This window comes from Topomyia yanbarensis, chromosome 1 (genome assembly GCF_030247195.1).
Source record: "Topomyia yanbarensis strain Yona2022 chromosome 1, ASM3024719v1, whole genome shotgun sequence".
NCBI lineage: Eukaryota > Metazoa > Arthropoda > Insecta > Diptera > Culicidae > Topomyia > Topomyia yanbarensis.
In genome coordinates this window covers 31,037,496-31,060,548 of record NC_080670.1, presented here as the reverse complement: position 1 = coordinate 31,060,548, position 23,053 = coordinate 31,037,496, and the positions used below count along the sequence as shown (strand labels likewise).

Below are 23,053 nucleotides of genomic sequence, written 5' to 3'. Positions count from 1 at the left end.
ATCCCGTTTGGTGGGCCCATATCACCGGAACGGGAGATCCGTAGCGCTATTGTATGCCGGCCACTACACGGCCCCCCTTCCCTGTCAGCATACGATCATAATCCCAACGAGTTGGCTACCCGAGCTTTCCTGTGGCTACTCGTATCCCAGCCGGCGCCGCGGGGAGGTAGAGATAGGAGTTCCTGGGCAAGAGGCTAAGGACCACTGCGGCTAACCACCGGGTCTATATTGCGCATTTCCCAGGCATTTACCATTAGGTATGTATGCAAATTTTATACTGCTCAAGTAGTCCATCAATTCGGTGCCTCTCAAATTGATATCTAAGCTGTCCCAAATTATGTTGTGGGTATTTACCTCACTGCCGATTATGAGTGGGAACCCATTTCTGCCACAGTATGATATAACCCTTTTAACCCTTTCATGCCCAACTTTTTTCTAGCGCATGTAGGGCTTCAAAACTATTTTTCCTTGAAAACGGTGGGGTCAAGACACACGAAAAGCCTATTTTCATAAAGTTAGGTGCTTCCATGTCAGTGCTAGAAGCTGGTCAATTTTTACCTTCTAATGCTCAATACATTTCTCATAGAATAATTACAATAGTCCAATTACGTGCAAAACGTAGTCAACGACAGTCTAAATTGATAAGTTTTATCAGTTTTTAATAATATTGAACCATAACGAAGACATATGAAAAAATCATTTTCCGTCGTCAACGTAAACTGTCTCTGGCAGCACTGCTCTATCGGAATACAATCAGACTAATTGCAATAACTTCAGTTCTAGAGCTAATCCTTGTAACTGTTAATACTCAAATTAAAGGCAATGAGTCTTACTTGTTTTTGTGAACAAATCTCGCCTCAATTAAAAGTTATAGCTGTTTAAAAACGTTGTTGTCCACAAACAACATGGGCATGAATGGGTTAAAATCATCAGGAGATAGTGTATCTATGGTATACGCTTCTATCACAGACTAACAGACATAACACTAAAAAACTGCTTCGCCCGCTTTAACGGACATTTTAAATTTATTTGTAGTAGGGACTGTGGCCACATTTGCAATTATGGCGCCGCTGACATATGAGCAAACGTATGGGGGATAGAGCACTAGTGAAAATTTTCTCTTAAACCTGAGGGGTAACCCACCAGTAAATGAGTGTTTGGGACAGTGAATAAAAGGTGGAGCTAGTGTTCTGGGAAAATTGCCGGATCGATGTTTTTTGAGGGAATTCCCTCATAGTGTTATGTCTGTTAGTCTGTGCTTCTATGACGTCTCTAAAACGAATGAAAATTTCCTCAAATTCGTCAGTGGATGATATCAGTTTAAAAATAAGAAAGATTTCAGAAAACTGACAAACTTTTTTCCTGTACTCAGTAAACAGTAAAAATCAAGATAATATATTAGATTACGTCGATTTCTTATTTATTGTGATGAACCGAAAATGTTTGAAACCAATTGACACAAACATTACATTTAGGCGGATTGATGCAACGGTACCAACGAAACACGATTAGCTGTATAAGAAATGGGTAATCGGAAAGTGAATTGAGCTAACACCTACCTCAATCCGTGGATCAAATAATTTGCACGTATGTGCAATGTGCATGAATACATGGAAACACCTTTTATCAGTAAATTGCTGTCAGTCTGGGGGCGACTGGGTGGTTAACACACGCATAAACATATTGTATTACCATTTGTAGTTCTCTGGACAACTGTGATCATATTACGAGCGATTTTGGGTATTCCGGAAATTGGAACGTGGACGAAATGCTAGCTTTGAAAATTCTAAAATAAGTTGATGGGTTTGACGGTATTGCAAACATCATTAAACATATTTCCTGCATCAGTGCTAAAGAACCTCTGACAGACAATTGCTTTAAGATGGTTATTACATTCCGCCTCGATAGTGGTGCATCGAGAAGACCGAGAGGGATTATGGGTCTTTTTTTGTTTTGTTTTTTTCATACTCCGCACCAGCTCAAACTAACGGTCAGCCAACAGCCTGTGCACACTGGCGAGGCTGATTGGTGGGCCACCGTGGATTGACTTTTTCTGTAGACTGTGCTTGCAGACATTATTCAACAGCTTAATGGTAGTGTTTGTGAGCACGACCCACAGTGGGAGTCTTTGTGTGTCGATTTATCGGTAGGCTTAATCATAGTGCACTCGTTGAGCCCTGTTGGTTGTGTTGTGTTGCGTTCTAGTCTTTATCTGTGTATGTGTTAGTCTGAGTATTTGTGACTGTGGTCAAGGAATGGATGCATAGCTGGCGTATATAACAGAATAATGGGTATTCCTTTCTAGGATTCGTTAGTCACTATTCTCCGGTGTTTAATTTGTGTATTTGATTCGATTCATTCGGTAAGCTCGGATTGGATAAATTAAGAGGCGATCAATTTTTCGACGCACGTGAATCATCCATTCCCGGTCAGCATTGCATGATAAAATTCCAATATAATGCAATTTTCGTTAATAGTAAATAAATATCATTTGCTGGTACCTATTTAGACGAGTTCAAGTAATTTAACTGCATGTTACATGTATTATTTTCTTCTGCTTTTATTATGCTTCTAGTAGTTATCTTTTTCACTACTCTTGTATACCAAAAATAAAATCGATCAATTTATGCGCTTCTACTTTATCTCTGCATCTTTTTTATCTTGATTCGGCATGTTATTTTTCCTTCTTTTACTATATCCTAAATCAGATTCATACTAACACTCACTAACCCAATCAATTGCATATTCTCTCATATACACTCACAGTCTCTCATATTCCTAACGTACAAATGCTCGTGACCTTCGCGATAACACGAACGCGAACATGCAAATGTAATCATTCACACATTCTTAACCCCGGGATCTCACCAACATTAAAACATGAATCACGCCCGGAAGTCCCTAACCTCGGGCTTTCAGTTGGACCCAGGGCCGCAGAGAGAAAATACGGGCCCGGGGGGTCCAACGTACGGGCCCCCACCAATGTGTATTGCCTGAGTACAAAAAAGTCAATGTTTGAAATCCATTGGAGTTCACTGATATTATGTATAGTAGTGAAATTTTATATTTATGTACCATTTTTTTGCTCTAGTTGTTTGTAGTGCCAATGAAGGAAAAAAACGTAGAGTTTTTTTTTATACTTTGGGAGTTTTTAATACCTCTTCGACAGTTTTGGCGACTTTTAAAAGCGCCATTTTTGGTAATAGTATTTATAAAAGTAAGGAAATGGCAAGATTAAAGATGTAGTTATCACAAAAATTAAAAATATTTAAACGGCGATCAACGGCAAAAGGTAAAAAACAATAGGAAAACTAAATATTAAAAGAATGCACAAAAGAGCTAAAAACAACAAAATCAACCAAATAAACAAATTAATGTCAATTGTTAAAAATGTTTAATCGAGAAAAACCAAAACAAACTATAAAATTTCACCATTTGTTCAATAATGTTCGACTTTTTTAATCTTCGCCATTTGTTTTTCTAGTTTTCTGCTTTCCTTTATCAATTGAAAGCAGGAAACTAGAAAAACAAATGGTGAAGATTAAAAAAAGTCGAACATTATTGAACAAATGGTGAAAATAGTAAAAAATCGATAAGAATGTTGGAAATTTTTTTAGAATCAATGAAAATGAATAAAAACTACTAAAAAGAATAATAATATAGAAAACATTAATATAAAAAATGCATAAAACTGAAAAACTCGATAAATCAAGAATAATAAAATTTATTTAACATTAAAAACAAAACATATTAAAAGCAATAGAAAAAATAAATAAAACGCTAAGAATGCATAAAACTAGAGGAGTAGGGGAACCCGGAGCTATTCGGACCTACTTAAGCAAATCGCCCTTTTAGGTGGATAGATGTGAAAAAAGTTACCGGTCAAAAGTTCTAATTGTTAGTTTGAAACCTCAGCTACATTTTGGTGCCATAAAAGGTTCATTTTCACCACTCAATGGCAGCGCTAGTCGACGATTTGCAAACCTCTACGTTTTTTCATCCTTTTACAATGTAGGGGTAATTCGGACCTCCCTACGGGGCAATTCAGACCATCATTTTTCTTTATTTTTTTTACAATGGAATTAGATACAAGAGACAGTCCTTAAGAAACAAAAAAAAAACTTGCTTTACAAAAACTTAATCTGGTATATCACAACTGTCTATTGGCAGCCCATGTATTTCTTTGCTGTGGCGTGTGCAATGGTATGCGCAGCCGCAAGCCGCTGAACGGTGATTGACGGAATAGGGGGTCCGAATAGCCCCGTACGTTCATATCGCACAAAAGTGGTGAGCGTCTCGAAAATATCTGTGTTTTCACCCAAACAAAAATTATTCCATAAAATAGGAGCCTCAAACTTTCCAAAACACTTATTTTTATTTTTTATTTTTTCACTTTTATTTGTAGCTTTAATCACGGTTTTTTTTCCATTATAATGATTTTTGTTTTGAGAATGACAAAACAACGAAACACGTTGCATCTCCTTTCTACAACGAACAGAGAATCAACTTCAACTGTCAAAATTAATGTTTCAGAACAGCGGTGCCAGGAATATATACGATAGTCTGATAGTCTTGCTATTTTCTGAGAAATCGAGGGGGTCCGAATTACCCCCACTGTCTTAATAACCCCGGGTCCCCCTATAAATAAAAGACAAGAATAAAATAACTCTAGAGAAATTAAAAAAAAAATGGACGAGCTAGAAAATTTTGAAAAACTGGAAAATTGATATGATAAAAAGACGAAAAAGTAAAGGAAATTGGAAGTATTGAACAAAAACGGAGCAAACAGACAAAATGGAAAACAAAAAATAGTAGAAAAAAGCCAACGTGCTATACTATAGAAACACAAAAATGAAGATATTAACACGAAAAAAAATAATAAAATGGATATTATTTAAAGAATAGAAAAACCACTAGAAATGAAATTTGAAATAAATTCAAACAACGAACTAAATGTAAAATTAAGAAAAAGTGAGCATAGTGATAAGAAAATAAATCAAATGGTTTTTTAGGAAAATAAAGAAAAATACAATGTTAACGTATAGGAAGATGTCAATAGAAGAAGTACTTTCCAAGTAGGTTAAATGGAAAACATGAAGAAATAACAATAACGAATTAAATCTTAAGAAAAAGGTATAAAAAATAAATAAAATTATATTAAATGAACAATGGGAAAAAATAAAAATTACGATAAACGGAAAGCTAAAAATTAGAAAATGAGAAGGAAAATAGGAGAAATGTAAAAAATTAAACAATAAGACAAATTGGAATAAATTTGAATAAGTAACATTGCTTTTGGAAATGCAAAAAATATGAGAAAATAGGAAATAGAAAAAGGCTATGGCAAGAATAGATATGGTAAATAGACAAATTCTAAAAATTAGATGAAGTGACAAGAGAAATAATTAAAAAAGCAGGGTATTAAAATATGAAACAATAAGAAAAAAAGAAAGAATGCAGAATTTTCTCGAAAAATTGCGAATAAAGTTAAATAACAGAGAAAAAACTATAAATTAAAGTAAGTGATGGTGATAGCAATAGAAAAAAAGCAAAAGTAAGGAACGTTAAAAGATGGATAAAATAAAAGTATGCAAATAGATAAAAAAGGCAGAATCTTACAATTGTAGAAATACAAATACAATCCACAACTTGAAAAAATAGATCAATGAAATTTTAACAAAATAAAAATGTAAATGTAGGAAAAAAAATGAAAAAAAATCAGTAATATGGATCAAATTTCAAATAAGGGTTGTGGTTGGATTTTACGCTATGCTGGTTTCGAAAACATTCATAATCCTACAAAAACATGAATTATTCTTTTATTTGTGTTGGTGTGTTAGCACTCTCTAAAATATTTTACAAGAATGTTTTCTAGAAATAGTTCAAAAATAAAAATAAAATCGTTACATTCAGGAAGCGACGTTCAAAATCTCACGCTCACTCCTCCAAAACGAAGAGATTTTGTATGCGGATTTAACTTGCTACAGTAGTTAGCTAATCCTGCTAACTAGTAGATTTAGTTTAATAACAGAGTTAAATTATCTCTTCGAAATCAATCAAACACAATTTAGCAATTTAGTTGAACGTATGCTTCTTAGAATCATTGGCAGCTGCAGGATTGTGAACTGAGAGATCTTCTCTTCATGCTCCATGACATATAAAATTCAAAACAAAACTATTAACACTATACTCGTCACGAAAGGGGCTTGTTGTGTACGCAATTTGCTGTTATAATGAAAATGTCGATAAAAGGCCGTATTTGAAAGAATTGCAAAACGTATTTATTTTTTTCATCCCTGGCCTCTTTGCTAGGGGGAATTGGTGCTGGAAACACTCACAATGTTGAAAACTACATATGAAAGTCGCTAGTAAACTGCCTGGCTAAAGTTCTGGAAAGGTTTGTACGTTGCTTCTTCCAACATAATTGACGTATGTCAGCAGGAATTTGTCAAAGAAACGTTTCTCCACTTCGAACATGATGACGTGCATAAGTCTTCTAATTCCAACTGTCGAGAAGCATCAACATGTGGCGGTAATATATTTTACTTTCATTCTCCCACAACATAACTGTTTTGAAACTGCAGGGACTAGGTTTTCCTGGATGGATATCCAGCTCTCTGCATTCTTACAACGATCCGCTTTCTTTAGAATTGGTACCACATACTCAAGCGCCTTCGAAACGCCAACCGGTGTACCTCCAGGAAGTCACTTAGGACAACTTATCTTTCTCTTGTTTATCAATGATCTCTGCATCCGCAAAAGATCCGGAAAACTACTCTACGCTGATGATCTGAATATCTTTCGTTCAATTTCCTCAGGACTCGATTTTACTGTGCTCCAACATGATATAGCCAATATAGAGGAATGGTGCTTGATGAACGGCACACGCCGAAAAAAGCTACGTCATTTGAGTATGACCCTTTTACAAAAATGTTTCGGTATAATCTCGTATCGGAATATGATTTTTATAGATTGTGTATCAATGAATGGCAAACCAAATATATTAAATTTTAAATTTAAATTTTTGGATTAATTTTGAATTCTTTTGGTATATCAAGAGTTTTCGATGACTCATTTGACCAATTGAGCTCTCAAATAGAGGTAGGGTTACCGCATCTAGTGGTACTTTGACCAGCGGAATTTTACTGAGCAGGGGATAGACTTCAAGAGACACATGGGTATGCGTTGAAATCAATTAGAATTTCGAATTAAAGTGATCACTCGACAGAATTTTGGAGCGCTTCTATTGCTTTTTATTGTATGAAACGCTTAAAAACAAATAAATATGCACTGTTTTATTTCTTATGTAGCTCGTAGCGCTAGGAGGAAAAATATCTTATTTTCTTCACATTCACCGTAGAGTGTAATGTTTTGGTAAAGCACTCCCTCTTTCTGTGCCGTTCACATTTAGTTGCATGTTTTTGCATTTGTTTATAGTTTTGTTGATTTAGTTGGATGTAGTGACTGGTTTTCTCGGATATTCACAAAGAATCCAAAAGCACCAGCCACTCTCGCTGTGAAGGATAACCCGAGCTTTGCTCTGTTCCTCAATAAACAAACACGGGGTGTGAAATCACACTTCTGTTTCTTTCGAAAATCTTTGTGAGGAACATTAATCCATTGAAGCGAAAGTTCAATGGGGTAAAGTAAACCCAAATGGCTCTTTTAAAATATTTGTCAACGCCAAGAGGGGCCCTCCTTAACAATTAGGGCCTGCACGCAAAATTGCAAAATAATCCAATGGATTCTTCCGGGCGAATTCGGATTTACCTGAACGAAGGAATTCGCCTCCGAAAACCGGCGTGGCAACCCTAAGCAGGGTTTTTTCTTTCAATAATTACTTTCGATACTAATCCAGCGCTTTCGAAGATTGGAAATTTAATAAATCAAAAAAATCGATTTCAGATTGGCGAAATTTGAAGACAACCTCATGACTTCTAATCAAACCATTTAATTTTTTAACTCTTACAAGTCTGATCATATTTTTGTTTCGATTATAGAAATTTTAACCTTAAGGTCATTCGCTTCTTCATTCAGGTTAAGAATCTTCCTATAACAAATCTCTATTCCTGTGTGCGGGGTTGGGATTCGAACCCAGGTGAGCTGCGTACATGACATTCAATGTACAAATTCCGCTATGCCCGCTCGAGTCTGATCTTGTTTCGATACGAGAATTAGGTTAGTATAAACATAGTTGATATCAAATATGCAGTAGTTTAGAATTTTCGCTATTCTAGTTATCTCATACACAAGATATTGAATTTTTAATTGTATTCTCAAATAAATTTTTGTCGAAAAAGTATTTGTCAAAATTTTAGTTTCTATTAAAAATCCGGGCCCCCTTCAAAACTCCGGGCCCGGAGGGAAACACCCCGGTCCCCCCCCCCTCTCGGCGGCCCTGGTTGGACCATTCCAAAAATGACATATATTCCTTGGTTTGACGTGAGTCATGTTTTTTTTCCTTTTTTAAGGCTTTTAGAAACGTGTCGAATGGAAAATAGACAGAGAAAGAAAAACCGGAACGGTGACAATTCACCTCTTATTGGACTAACACACTGAAAAAAGATATGTTCTCAAGCAGGAATCGAACCTACGAGCTCCCAGTCTCCAGTTGGGTGCGTTAACCAGTCCGCCATCGAGGAACTATGACGATGTCATCACAGATTCCCAAACAGTATCGTGAACACCGCCACAGCTCCGATACCTACCTGGGATCGCGTTCAGGCTTGAGATATTATTGTTACTGTTTGCGTCTCATTAACTAGCTCAGACGCCGCCAGACTTTGGTGGTGAATAGAGCTATGGGGAAGTATATTTAAGTCTACCCTGAAAGCCTTCTATTCGTTACCAAAGTCTGTCGGTGTCTGAGCTAGCTAATGAGAAGCAACCAGTGATAATAAAATCTCAAGCCTGAACGCGATCCACTGAAGCTAAATATAGATAACGATTTAGATCTGCCTGGGAAGGGGTGGTGATGATTTGCTTATAAGAGGTATTGGGGGTAGATGGGTCCATTGGTAGGTATTGGGGCTGTGGTGGTGATCACTATACTGTTGTTCCAGCATCTGAACCACACACCAAAAAATTCTGAATTTTATCGTTGACGTAATTCCAAACTTGCCACAATCTAACAAACCGTAATTGACGAAATATAACAGTGTTCTGATTAATTTTACATGGAAGATGTACTTTCCATGCGCAGTGCCATAAAATTACACTCTTTAACATTTTAAACAAACGCCATATGTGAAGTAAAATCAGGTGACTCAAAATTCAACGACATGTAAAATCTAAATCAAACGTAAAACTATGTAATTTTTGATGCTCGTACATGTCATGGTCAGGATACGTAAATTTATACGATTTTTTCTAGGTGTGCATGTACTAAAAATTTAGTATCAGATTCACGAACCGCGCGATCATCCAAGAAGACACGCGAATATGTGAATGAGCACACGGATATAGAATCGGATTTATACACGCTAGCACACGCGATATACAAACGTCCACGCGACGTGCAAACGCCCGAGCGCTTCGCAATGATACAGAAAGGCGAACATGTAATCGCGATCATCCACGCACAACTACGCCCTAGATTTTGCAAACTTAAATACGCCCTGATAATTTAGTGAACGCTATAACACTTATAATCTGAACAACGCGGTTTCAAGCGCACACATATAAACGCTCATTCCCGCGCGATCGCAATGTCCCTACGCCCATCAAATATGGACCGAACTTTCAATATCACAATCAGAATCACGTCCTGCGGCAATTCTGTCTTGAGCAGTATTTTAGTGGGTGACATTTCCCATCTCATCTGCAATTGTAGTGAGCAATTCTGACTTTCTGAGCAATTCTGCAATTCCAGTTCTGTTCTTCCGAAGCAATTCTGAGGGTTCTTCCGAGAACCCAGCCCAGGAATTAATATTGTAAAGCTTTCGATTGTCAAGCCTTTGACAAGCGAATATTGCCTGAAAGTTGCAAGTTTTGTTCTTCTTTCCCTGTCATCGTGCCCGCCTACTGCCCCTGTTCCTGATAAAACTCCTGCTGCTGTTACAAAAATCAATTTGTGTTATATTCCTAGTTTTGAAATAGCCTTGAACTTTTTCATAAAAACTATCATTTCCCATCTTGTATATTGAATTCCTAATTTTAAGATAGCTGTGAAATTTCCTATAAAAACTTGTTCTCCTTCTTGTATACATTCCTAGTCCTAGAATAGCAGTAAAAAAAGTAAAAGCAGTAAAATTTGCAAGAAAAACTATTGTTCAATCTTGTATCAACGCTATACCGGAAAATCTCTTTCCAACTTTATTTTCCTCGGCAATCAACATACCTGACGAATCGGAGACTCCTTCTGTGTCAGGTAAAGCCAAGGAAGGTATATGTCCTTCCGAAGCAATTATAGATTCTGCACACCCTCCAAACAAATCTCAATTGCAGTCTGTCGACAAAAACAATTCGTTTGATTCTACCATCATTGCAATCCTGCCTGGCAAACAACTTCAATGTCTAAGTGGAAAGTTAGATCGCATCGCTTCTGCTCGCTCAGAACGCCTCGCACTACAGACTGCTGCTGAACACAACAGTTTAGACGCCGTCACCGAATATTATCTGCACAGTAGTCGACTGGAATTTCACCCTCCTGACCCGGTCGTGCTCTCTAACGATTTTAACCAACTAAATGAAGGTGCACTTTGTTCGTCGCTGCCATCACCGGGACGCCCGTTATACAGTACTACGGAAGCCCCTGAGCGCTCCGACGCAGTCGCGCTACCAGCCAGCGACCCGCTTAGTCGTCCCGGTCCTGCGGCCGGAGGTCGTGAGGGGGTCTTCCGAACTCCCTTCTCAGTATTTTGCTTTATATGACAGATCGCTTTCTAAAAACCACTCGGTTGCTAGCGTGCCATCGGGTACAACACGTTCGTGCAATTTGCCGTTACTTGAACGAAGCATAATTTCCTTGCCATCGCCAAGACCACATCTACAAACTCACGCTGCGCTGCCATCACCGGGACGCCCGTTATACAGTACTACGGAAGCCCCTGAGCGCTCCGACGCAGTCGCGCTACCAGCCAGCGACCCGCTTAGTCGTCCCGGTCCTGCGGTCGGAGGTCGTGAGGGGGTCTTCCGAACTCCCTTCTCAGGCGAGTATTTTGCTTTACATGACAGTTCGCTTTCTGAAAACCTCTTGGTTCATAGCATGCCGTTGCGTACAACACCTGATTTCCTGTCCGTCTACTACCAGAACGTTCGTGGAATGAGAACAAAAACGCAGACTTTCTTGCTTGCGCTCACTTCCTGCGACTACGACATTATCGTTCTCACCGAAACCTGGTTACGTGATGATATATTAAACACCGAGCTAACGACGAACTACGCAATCTACCGATGCGATCGCAACTCTTCTACCAGTCACCTACGTCGCGGAGGTGGTGTTCTCATAGCGATAAAGAAACATCTAACTGGGACTATACTAAAAATACCTGGATGTGAATGTTTGGAGCAAGTTGTCGTACGCGTTTCACTGCCTGGTCGATCGTTATATATTTGTTGCATTTATCTAAGGCCGAACAGTGATCCTGACTTGTACAACCTTCACTCTTCTGCCGTCCAAAGCATCCTGTACAAATGTAATAGGCGCGACAATGTACTTGTTGTAGGTGATTATAATCTTCCTAATCTTCGGTGGATTTTTGATGACGATTATAAGTGCTACCTTCCTGAAAATGCAACCACGGAACAAGAGACGGCCATCACAGAAACTTTGGTCGCTGGTGGCTTGTATCAAATCTGCTCTGTTAGCAACGTGAATGGACGGACCCTCGATTTAGCTTTCGTTAATGACACGGACGTGTTCGAACTGATTGAGCCTCCCACATCTATACTGAAGGTTGACCCTCACCATAAACCCTTCGTTTTAAGATTTGGTATGCGTTCTGACGACGATGAAGCTTTTGATACAATTAACGACGACTTCAATTTTGACTTTACTCGATGCAACTTCGATGAAGTCTCAATGGCCATTGGTGCACTCAATCGGCGTGAGATGCTGGTTGGAAATGACTTAGATCAGGCAGTTGTGGCGTTCTATGATGCCATATATGAGATTCTTCGCCGTAATGTTCCTAAAAAACGTGTCAGCAGAAAAGCAGAATATAAATTTCCGTGGTGGAACGCTGAGCTTGGTCGCCTACGCAACGTACTCCGGAAACAACGAAAGCGATATTTACATCATAGGACCGACGACAACAAAACTATTCTTCGTCAAACTGAACTGCAGTATGAAACAGCCCGGAACAGTGCATTCGGTGAATATCTGAAACAAGTTCAGCGCAGCTTTCGAAATAATCCTTCGACATTCTGGACATTTATAAACAGCAGAAAACGTTCCGTGGGTGTACCAGAAAATATCTATCTTCGAGACCAAAATTCACAGTCCGCTGCCGAGTCGGCGAAGCTTTTTGCAGATCACTTCCGAGATGTATTTACCAGCCCTCCTATCTATCCATCGCAACAGTACCTTGAAATATTGCCAACGCATAATATCAACCTTCCTCTTCCTAACGTAAATGATTCTGATGTAGCGAGCGCTCTGTCCAGCGTTGATCCTTTAAAAGGGCCTTGTCCGGATAGCTTGCCTCCTGTGTTTATAAAGCATTGTGCCCGAGCACTTTCTGCGCCAATAAGTATTATTTTTCAGCGTTCAATCTCGGAAAATATATTCCCAACAGCATGGAAAGAAGCTGCTATAGTTCCTATTCATAAGGCTGGAGATAGGCACAATGTTGAAAACTACAGAGGAATCTCGCTGCTGAACTGCCTAGCTAAAGTTCTGGAAAAGTTTGTGTACAATGCGATGTACGCTGCTTCTTCCAACATAATCGACGAACGACAACACGGATTTATGAAAAAACGCTCCGCTACTTCGAACTTGATAACGTACACGAGCTTTCTAGTTCCAGCTGTAGAGCAACGTCAACAAGTGGACGCTATATATTTTGATTTCGCAAAAGCATTCCACAAGGTGCCCCACAACATTGCTGTTTTGAAGCTGGAGCGACTAGGCTTTCCTGAGTGGGTTACCAGATGGCTGCATTCTTACCTCTCACAACGATCTGCCTTCGTTAGAATTGGCACTACATGCTCAAGCGCATTCGTAACGCCAACCGGTGTGCCTCAAGGAAGTCGCCTAGGCCCACTGATCTTTCTCTTATTCATCAACGACCTCTGCACCCGCATCAACTCTGAAAAACTGCTCTATGCTGATGATCTGAAAATCTTTCGTTCAATTGCTTCAGCACTGGACTCTGCTGTGCTCCAAGACGATATAGCCAATATAGAGGAATGGTGTTTGCTGAACGGTATGCAGATCAACATTGATAAATGTAAGATGATAAGTTTCGGACGTTCGGCAAATATAAGGCGTTGCGAATATACTCTTCAAGCCTGTGTCATCGAGCGGGTGGATTCTATCCGTGACCTGGGAGTGCTATTCGACAGAAAACTTCGTTTCGCCGACCACATCACTACAACAACGGCGAAGGCTTTTGCAACATTGGGTTTTCTAAAACGGAACGCTGTCGATTTTGTGGATTTCTACGCACTTTGGAGTACGCTGTACAAGTATGGGCGCCATACAACGCCGTTTAAAGCAGCCGACTGGAGCGCGTTCAGAGAAGTTTTGTACGATTTGCTCTCAGAAAATTGCCTTGGAACGACCCTATCCGTCTTCCGCCGTATAATAATAGATGCATGTTGCTAGATTTGCCAACGCTGGAGTCTCGCCGCACGTTCTTGCAAAGAATGTTCATTTTCGATATGTTGTCGAACAATATTGACTGTCCCGACATTCTCTCAAGGATTCATTTATTTGTACCCCCTCGTGATATAAGGAATCGTCCGCTTCACTGACACTAGCAATAGCATTAAGTGTAATCTGTACGATATATATATATATATATATCGAAGATGTAATAAATAATAATTATATCGTATTGTATTTTTAGTTTAAGATAGTTGTAAAAAATGTTCTTCTCAAAAAATATTTGTACATTGTAACCTCTTAGTTTTAAGATATTCAAAATTTAAAAAAAGAATATGGCACCGCCAAGCTAACACATTTGTGCCTATTAAATAAACGAACTGAACAAAAAAAGCTTTACCTCCTTAGTGGAGAAAATTTAGGTAAAAACTTGTTTCTCCAGTAAGGAGAATTTGTTTAAACCTCATTTGCTAGTTAAGGGCAAAACAAGGGGTGAGTCGCTTAACACAAATCGAAATGTGCTCACAATTCAAAAAGGGTGGTAGCTTGTGCCGCAATGTGCCTCGATGTGCCACGATGTGCCATGGTGTTCAGTAAAACAAAAGCAATGGTTGCTATGATCATTTAACTACACTTTGTTGACAGTTTTTGAGTTGTCAGAAGTGTGCCTCAGTGTGCCACACATTGTGGTAACGAGTGAAATGATCGTGTATTACTGTGAATCGTAATCTTATATCGTGTTATCGGAAGTGATACAGTGTGTAGGGCACATTGTTCTAAGCGACTCACCCCTTGGGGCAAAAAAAATTAACTAAATTAATTATGGAATTTTCGTTTCGATTTCGTCTCATCAGAATCCGACACTAACTTAGTGAAAGCACTAAGCTAGCGCCAGATTGACGCTAGCTCCAAAAACGATAACACTATTTGTGTTTCTGGGCAAACCCGTTTTCGTTTTTTGGCCATAGTGTCAATTCGGCGCTAGCTTAGTTCACTAGTTACTAGGTTAGTGCCGGATTCTATGATGAAATCGATACGCAAATTCCATAACTAATTTAATGTCAATCATTTTTGTATAATGTTCGGAAAATTTTGCTATTTGGTACTACGTCGTAGTAGGCACTGCATGTTGGAAACTGTACTCACCCCCGAGTCCCGGTTGTTCGCTCTCGACACGGAAGTAGAGTGCTTCATCGAGCAATGGTGACTTCAACGTTTGGATCTCGAATTGTTGTGTAATCTGAAACCGATGACAGTTTATACAAAGTTGGTTTAGAGGTAATGCTAATCGGTTCGGCTTTCCCATGAGCCGATGAGCCGTTCAGTATTCGCCGAATAACTCACCTTCACACTATTGATGGAATGTGTCATCGCCCATTATCATTACCGCATCCGCATCATTGACCATCATCCACTGACTACTGATTTTCTGGAACAACACTGGAAAACTTCCCGAAAACAGACCGACTATTTTCGTTATCCACCCGCACTGTGATCATCCGGCTAAGGAAGCATACAATATATTATGAGCAACCCACACTCAGTCACTCACACCGGGAATGGACCGAAGCGGCACTCTCCCCGGCGCATTCAATTTCGCAAAGGGAATAGTGCTCTGATGAGAGTGAGTTTGTTTATATTTTCAATAGCTATATCAACAGAGCTCTGTCAACCCTACCAGTTTAGGGGAGAGAGAGCGAGCGTCGTGAGTGAGCAGCTCCGTCTTTTGGGGAATGCATATATGGATGAAAATAAATGGCGCATGCGCCTCCCTTATTGCATCCTCGAAGGTCTCTTACTTCCACGAAACCTGCAACGTTGACGGCCTTATATGGACGACAGTTTTCGGATTTGGAACCCGGTTTCCTCATTTGGTACGATTCGAATTATTGCTTCCGGTTAGATATGGAATATGACATCTATCGATATAAAACAAAAAAAAAATGTTTTGATATTCAATCGGTTTTCAAACTTTTTTTCGTTCGAAACAACCTATATCTTCGGTATCTCACACCGAAGCATACAGTTGATAACTTCCAGATCCAGTACGCGGCTGTGTGTGCGCGCGCGAGAAAGAGTGCATATCGGGCCCTGTTGTGTTGGTATTCCCTTCTTGTTTGCTGTTCGCATGCTCGGTTAGTAGTGGTGACCTTGGCCTCTAGAATTTGAGTCACGGTTTAAGAACCAACTGGAAGCAACTGACTTCAATACGTACATTGATAGCTGCGGAAAATTTTCCGGAAATATCTTGTCGGCCTGTTTCTGTTTTTAAGACAGAACACTTGATGAAAAGATGACACGCATTCCGCTGGTTATTTTTATTTAACATAAAATTGCGAAATGAATCATCATGATGATGATTTGTTTATCTTCAATCGATTCCCTTCTTCCTACAGTAGGCGTTGCGTTCATTCTTCCGTGGAATAGAAATGCATTTGTTTACCACACCTTCTTTTCTAAATAACAAACGTCAGAAAAAGTGTTTCGATCAATAAAATCGATTTTTTTTCGAGAGCTCAGATTAAGTTTCTGCCAAGACTCGATTTTCTTAAAACCGGTATAGAATTGAGATCCTGCTTCGGAACCATTTCGATTATCATCTTGAAAAGGTGAAGGACAGTGCTACTACAATCTCTTTGCGAAATTTTGACCTTCTATTTCGACAGATGTCACAGCCTCAATTTTTAACTAGCAGGACAAACGACGACCCGCGAATCATCTATTACCACCAGACGGTTTGGCAGCAGTTAGGTTGATAAATATCTGAGTCACGAGGAAACGACTTGAGATTCTATTCAATATAAACATTTTTTTTATAAAATCAGTTCCGTCTAATATCACGCAGCTAAGCTAAGCAAGTCCCGATACCCAACCATCATGCGCCACGAAGAGGTGCGTAACATTTAAGACAACCCTCCTTAATGCAATTAAGAGACCTCCAGCTGTCACTCGCGCCATGAAGCTAACTTGTTTCGCTGAACCTGCTCAGGAGGAACTGCACGGATGCTATTTTCAGCCCGATTTCGCAACAGAGGGATGCAGATACACGGGAGTGTGTGTGTATGTTGGGGGGAGGGGGGGGTGAGTGTAGTGTGCGAGAGGAGGGAAATGCACTCGATTGCAAACCCACGTCTCACTTTCCGTACCCGTACTCACGTTGCTCTCACCTGCACCCGCAGCAACCAGCTACGTACTGGATTGAGTATTGACCTTGAAACGGCGAAGGAGTGGCTCAGCAAGTTATTATGGTTCGCGTTGCTGGGCAGCGTGAAGCTGGTTGACTGCTTGGATCGATGGAGAAGGTTATGTTATCATGCTAGCTGCTCGCAAAAAAATCCATACTAAAATATTAATACAACACGCTGGCCTCGAAAATTGGTGTTGGAACAAGCTGGAAGTGCATCTTGTGAGATCTTACAGTGTGGGTGGTGGTACTCAGCTTTTGGTGGTGAGTGTCATAAAAAGCTATCGCATCAGTTCCGTTGCAGGGTGGCGGAACTCACTCTCTTTTTTGTGCATTGGGTGACCCAAAGTCGAAAATAAGTTACGTTGGGGAAATTGTCTTGCGTATAACAGTTCCAAGACTTGCACCCGATAAAGCTTCATAGATAGAATAATTTCGAAATCACGTTTATATCAATCCAGTAGGACGATCTGTTGGAAAGCTTCCGAACTGCTGAAATCTACATTAATTTTGTATTGAGATGTTCAATTTCTTCCAAAACTAAAAAAAAATGCGATGCGACAAATTATAAGTTTGAAACTTAAAATTCGAAGTTCAAAAATCGAAGGTTGAAATTCTACATTCTAGAGTTGAAATTTAAAGGTCCAAATTTGCGCTGTAAAATTTGAAATTCGTAGCTCTATTCTCGAACTTAAAAGTTCGAAATTCGAAAGCCGAAATTCGACATTCGAATGTCTAAATTCAAAATCTGAAATTCGATAGTCGAGATTCGAGGGTAGAAATTTAAGGGTGGAAATCCGAAGATGGAAATTGGCAATTAAAATTTGAGATTCCAAATTAGATTCTCGAATTTTAAGGTTCGAAATTCGAAGGCCGAAATTTGAGATTCGAACTTCGAATGTCGAAGTTCAAAATTTATAATCCGAAGTTCGAAATTTGCAATTCGATAGTCGAAATGCGGGGTTCAAAATTCGAAGATCGAAATTCAAAGGTCGAAAATTTCAATTCGAGGGTCGAAATTCGAAGGTCGAAATTTGTAATTATAAATTTCAAAATTCAAATTCGATTCTTGAATTTTGATGCTCGAAATTCGAATTTTCAAAATTTTCAAAAATTTTCAAAATTTTTCAAAATTTTGGAAATTTTTTAAAATTTTTCAAATTTTTTAAAATTTTTCAAATTTTTTAAAATTTTTCAAATTTTTCAAATTTTTCAAATTTTTCAAATTTTTCAAATTTTTCAAATTTTTCAAATTTTTCAAATTTTTCAAATTTTTCAAATTTTTCAAATTTTTCAAATTTTTCAAATTTTTCAAATTTTTCAAATTTTTCAAATTCTTCAAATTTTTCAAATTTTTCAAATTTTTCAAATTTTTCAAATTTTTCAAATTTTTCAAATTTTTCAAATTTTTCAAATTTTTCAAATTTTTCAAATTTTTCAAATTTTTCAAATTTTTCAAATTTTTCAAATTTTTCAAATTTTTCAAATTTTTCAAATTTTTCAAATTTTTCAAATTTTTCAAATTTTTCAAATTTTTCAAATTTTTCAAATTTTTCAAATTTTTCAAATTTTTCAAATTTTTCAAATTTTTCAAATTTTTCAAATTTTTCAAATTTTTCAAATTTTTCAAATTTTTCAAATTTTTCAAATTTTTCAAATTTTTCAAATTTTTCAAATTTTTCAAATTTTTCAAATTTTTCAAATTTTTCAAATTTTTCAAATTTTTCAAATTTTTCAAATTTTTCAAATTTTTCAAATTTTTAAATTTTTCAAATTTTTCAAATTTTTCAAATTTTTCAAATTTTTCAAATTTTTCAAATTTTTCAAATTTTTCAAATTTTTCAAATTTTTCAAATTTTTCAAATTTTTCAAATTTTTCAAATTTTTCAAATTTTTCAAATTTTTCAAATTTTTCAAATTTTTCAAATTTTTCAAATTTTTCAAATTTTTCAAATTTTTCAAATTTTTCAAATTTTTCAAATTTTTCAAATTTTTCAAATTTTTCAAATTTTTCAAATTTTTCAAATTTTTCAAATTTTTCAAATTTTTCAAATTTTTCAAATTTTTCAAATTTTTCAAATTTTTCAAATTTTTCAAATTTTTCAAATTTTTCAAATTTTTCAAATTTTTCAATTTTTTCAAATTTTTCAATTTTTCAAATTTTTCAAATTTTTCAAATTTTTCAAATTTTTCAAATTTTTCAAATTTTTCAAATTTTTCAAATTTTTCAAATTTTTCAAATTTTTCAAATTTTTCAAATTTTTCAAATTTTTCAAATTTTTCAAATTTTTCAAATTTTTCAAATTTTTCAAATTTTTCAAATTTTTCAAATTTTTCAAATTTTCAAATTTTTCAAATTTTTCAAATTTTTCAAATTTTTCAAATTTTTCAAATTTTTCAAATTTTTCAAATTTTTCAAATTTTTCAAATTTTTCAAATTTTTCAAATTTTTCAAATTTTTCAAATTTTTCAAATTTTTCAAATTTTTCAAATTTTCAATTTTTCAAATTTTTCAAATTTTTCAAATTTTTCAAATTTTTCAAATTTTTCAAATTTTTCAAATTTTTCAGATTTTTCAGATTTTTCAAATTTTTCAGATTTTTCAAATTTTTCAGATTTTTCAAATTTTTCAGATTTTTCAAATTTTTCAAATTTTTCAAATTTTCAAATTTTTCAAATTTTTCAAATTTTTCAAATTTTTCAAATTTTTCAAATTTTTCAAATTTTTCAAATTTTTCAAATTTTTCAAATTTTTCAAATTTTTCAAATTTTCAAATTTTTCAAATTTTCAAATTTTTCAAATTTTTCAGATTTTTCAAATTTTTCAAATTTTTCAAATTTTTCAAATTTTTCAAATTTTCAAATTTTTCAAATTTTTCAAATTTTTCAATTTTTCAAATTTTTCAAATTTTTCAAATTTTCAATTTTTCAAATTTTTCAAATTTTTCAAATTTTTCAAATTTTTCAAATTTTTCAAATTTTTCAAATTTTTCAAATTTTTCAAATTTTTCAAATTTTCAAATTTTCAAATTTTTCAAATTTTTCAAATTTTTCAAATTTTTCAAATTTTTCAAATTTTTCAAATTTTTCAAATTTTTCAATTTTTCAAATTTTTCAAATTTTTCAAATTTTTCAAATTTTCAAATTTTTCAAATTTTTCAAATTTTTCAAATTTTTCAAATTTTTCAAATTTTTCAAATTTTTCAAATTTTTCAAATTTTTCAAATTTTCAATTTTCAAATTTTCAAATTTTCAAATTTTTCAAATTTTTCAAATTTTTCAAATTTTTCAAATTTTTCAAATTTTTCAAATTTTTCAAATTTTTCAAATTTTCAAATTTTCAAATTTTTCAAATTTTCAAATTTTTCAAATTTTCAAATTTTTCAAATTTTTCAAATTTTTCAAATTTTCAAATTTTTCAAATTTTTCAAATTTTTCAAATTTTTCAAATTTTCAAATTTTCAAATTTTTCAAATTTTCAAATTTTTCAAATTTTTCAAATTTTTTCAAATTTTTCAAATTTTTCAAATTTTCAAATTTTTCAAATTTTTCAAATTTTTCAAATTTTTCAAATTTTTCAAATTTTCAAATTTTTCAAATTTTTCAATTTTCAAATTTTTCAAATTTTTCAAATTTTTCAAATTTTTCAAATTTTCAAATTTTTCAAATTTTTCAAATTTTCAAATTTTTCAAATTTTCAAATTTTTCAAATTTTTCAAATTTTCAAATTTTTCAAATTTTTCAAATTTTTCAAATTTTTCAAATTTTTCAAATTTTTCAAATTTTTCAAATTTTCAAATTTTTCAAATTTTCAAATTTTTCAAATTTTTCAAATTTTTCAAATTTTTCAAATTTTTCAAATTTTTCAAATTTTTCAAATTTTTCAAATTTTTCAAATTTTCAAATTTTTCAAATTTTTCAAATTTTTCAAATTTTTCAAATTTTCAAATTTTCAAATTTTTCAAATTTTTCAAATTTTTCAAATTTTTCAAATTTTTCAAATTTTTCAAATTTTTCAAATTTTTCAAATTTTCAAATTTTTCAAATTTTTCAAATTTTCAAATTTTCAAATTTTTCAAATTTTTCAAATTTTTCAAATTTTTCAAATTTTTCAAATTTTCAAATTTTTCAAATTTTTCAAATTTTTCAAATTTTTCAAATTTTTCAAATTTTCAAATTTTTCAAATTTTCAAATTTTTCAAATTTTTCAAATTTTTCAAATTTTTCAAATTTTCAAATTTTTCAAATTTTTCAAATTTTTCAAATTTTTCAAATTTTTTCAAATTTTTCAAATTTTTCAAATTTTTCAAATTTTTCAAATTTTTCAAATTTTTCAAATTTTTCAAATTTTTCAAATTTTTCAAATTTTTCAAAATTTTTCAAATTTCAAATTTTTCAAATTTTTCAAATTTTTCAAATTTTTCAAATTTTTCAAATTTTTCAAATTTTTCAAATTTTTCAAATTTTTCAAATTTTTCAAATTTTTCAAATTTTTCAAATTTTTCAAATTTTTCAAATTTTTCAAATTTTTCAAATTTTTCAAATTTTTCAAATTTTTCAAATTTTTCAAATTTTTCAAATTTTTCAAATTTTTCAAATTTTTCAAATTTTTCAAATTTTTCAAATTTTTCAAATTTTTCAAATTTTTCAAATTTTTCAAATTTTTCAAATTTTTCAAATTTTTCAAATTTTTCAAATTTTTCAAATTTTTCAAATTTTTCAAATTTTTCAAATTTTTCAGATTTTTCAAATTTTTCAAATTTTTCAGATTTTTCAAATTTTTCAGATTTTTCAAATTTTTCAGATTTTTCAAATTTTTCAGATTTTTCAAATTTTTAAATTTTTCAAATTTTTCAAATTTTTCAAATTTTTCAAATTTTTCAAATTTTTCAAATTTTTCAAATTTTTCAAATTTTTCAAATTTTTCAAATTTTTCAAATTTTTCAAATTTTTCAAATTTTTCAAATTTTTCAAATTTTTCAAATTTTTCAAATTTTTCAAATTTTTCAAATTTTTCAAATTTTTCAAATTTTTCAAATTTTTCAAATTTTTCAAATTTTTCAAATTTTTCAAATTTTTCAAATTTTTCAAATTTTTCAAATTTTTCAAATTTTTCAAATTTTTCAAATTTTTCAAATTTTTCAAATTTTTCAAATTTTTCAAATTTTTCAAATTTTTAAATTTTTCAAATTTTTCAAATTTTTCAAATTTTTCAAATTTTTCAAATTTTTCAAATTTTTCAAATTTTCAAATTTTTCAAATTTTTCAAATTTTTCAAATTTTTCAAATTTTTCAAATTTTTCAAATTTTTCAAATTTTTCAAATTTTTCAAATTTTTCAAATTTTTCAAATTTTTCAAATTTTTCAAATTTTTCAAATTTTTCAAATTTTTCAAATTTTTCAAATTTTTCAAATTTTTCAAATTTTTCAAATTTTTCAAATTTTTCAAATTTTTCAAATTTTTCAAATTTTTCAAATTTTTCAAATTTTTCAAATTTTTCAAATTTTTCAAATTTTTCAAATTTTTCAAATTTTTCAAATTTTTCAAATTTTTCAAATTTTTCAAATTTTTCAAATTTTTCAAATTTTTCAAATTTTTCAAATTTTTCAAATTTTTCAAATTTTTCAAATTTTTCAAATTTTTCAAATTTTTCAAATTTTTCAAATTTTTCAAATTTTTCAAATTTTTCAAATTTTTCAAATTTTTCAAATTTTTCAAATTTTTCAAATTTTTCAAATTTTTCAAATTTTTCAAATTTTTCAAATTTTTCAAATTTTTCAAATTTTTCAAATTTTTCAAATTTTTCAAATTTTTCAAATTTTTCAAATTTTTCAAATTTTTCAAATTTTTCAAATTTTTCAAATTTTTCAAATTTTTCAAATTTTTCAAATTTTTCAAATTTTTTTAAATTTTTCAAATTTTTTTAAATTTTTCAAATTTTTTTAAATTTTTCAAATTTTTTTAAATTTTTCAAATTTTTAAATTTTTCAAATTTTTCAAATTTTTCAAATTTTTCAAATTTTTCAAATTTTTCAAATTTTTCAAATTTTTCAAATTTTTCAAATTTTTCAAATTTTTTAAATTTTTCAAATTTTTCAAA

At 33.2% G+C, this 23,053-nt stretch overlaps 1 protein-coding gene across 2 annotated transcripts in view; it reads right to left on the bottom strand.

Moving 5' to 3' along the window:
- Positions 1 to 15,275, bottom strand: part of LOC131677235 (uncharacterized) — a 121,186-nt gene extending 105,911 nt beyond the window's left edge. For both annotated transcript variants that reach the window (XR_009303312.1, XM_058956955.1), the window contains exons 1-2: positions 15,113 to 15,275; positions 14,915 to 15,008 (exon numbers count right to left, since the gene is read on the bottom strand). Coding sequence is in view for 1 of the 2 variants with exons in the window: in XM_058956955.1 (XP_058812938.1) it covers positions 14,915 to 15,008; positions 15,113 to 15,139 (121 nt within the window). In the remaining variant the exon portion in view is untranslated. The remainder of the gene's footprint in view (positions 1 to 14,914; positions 15,009 to 15,112) is intronic.
- Between the last annotated feature and the right edge of the window lie 7,778 nt (positions 15,276 to 23,053).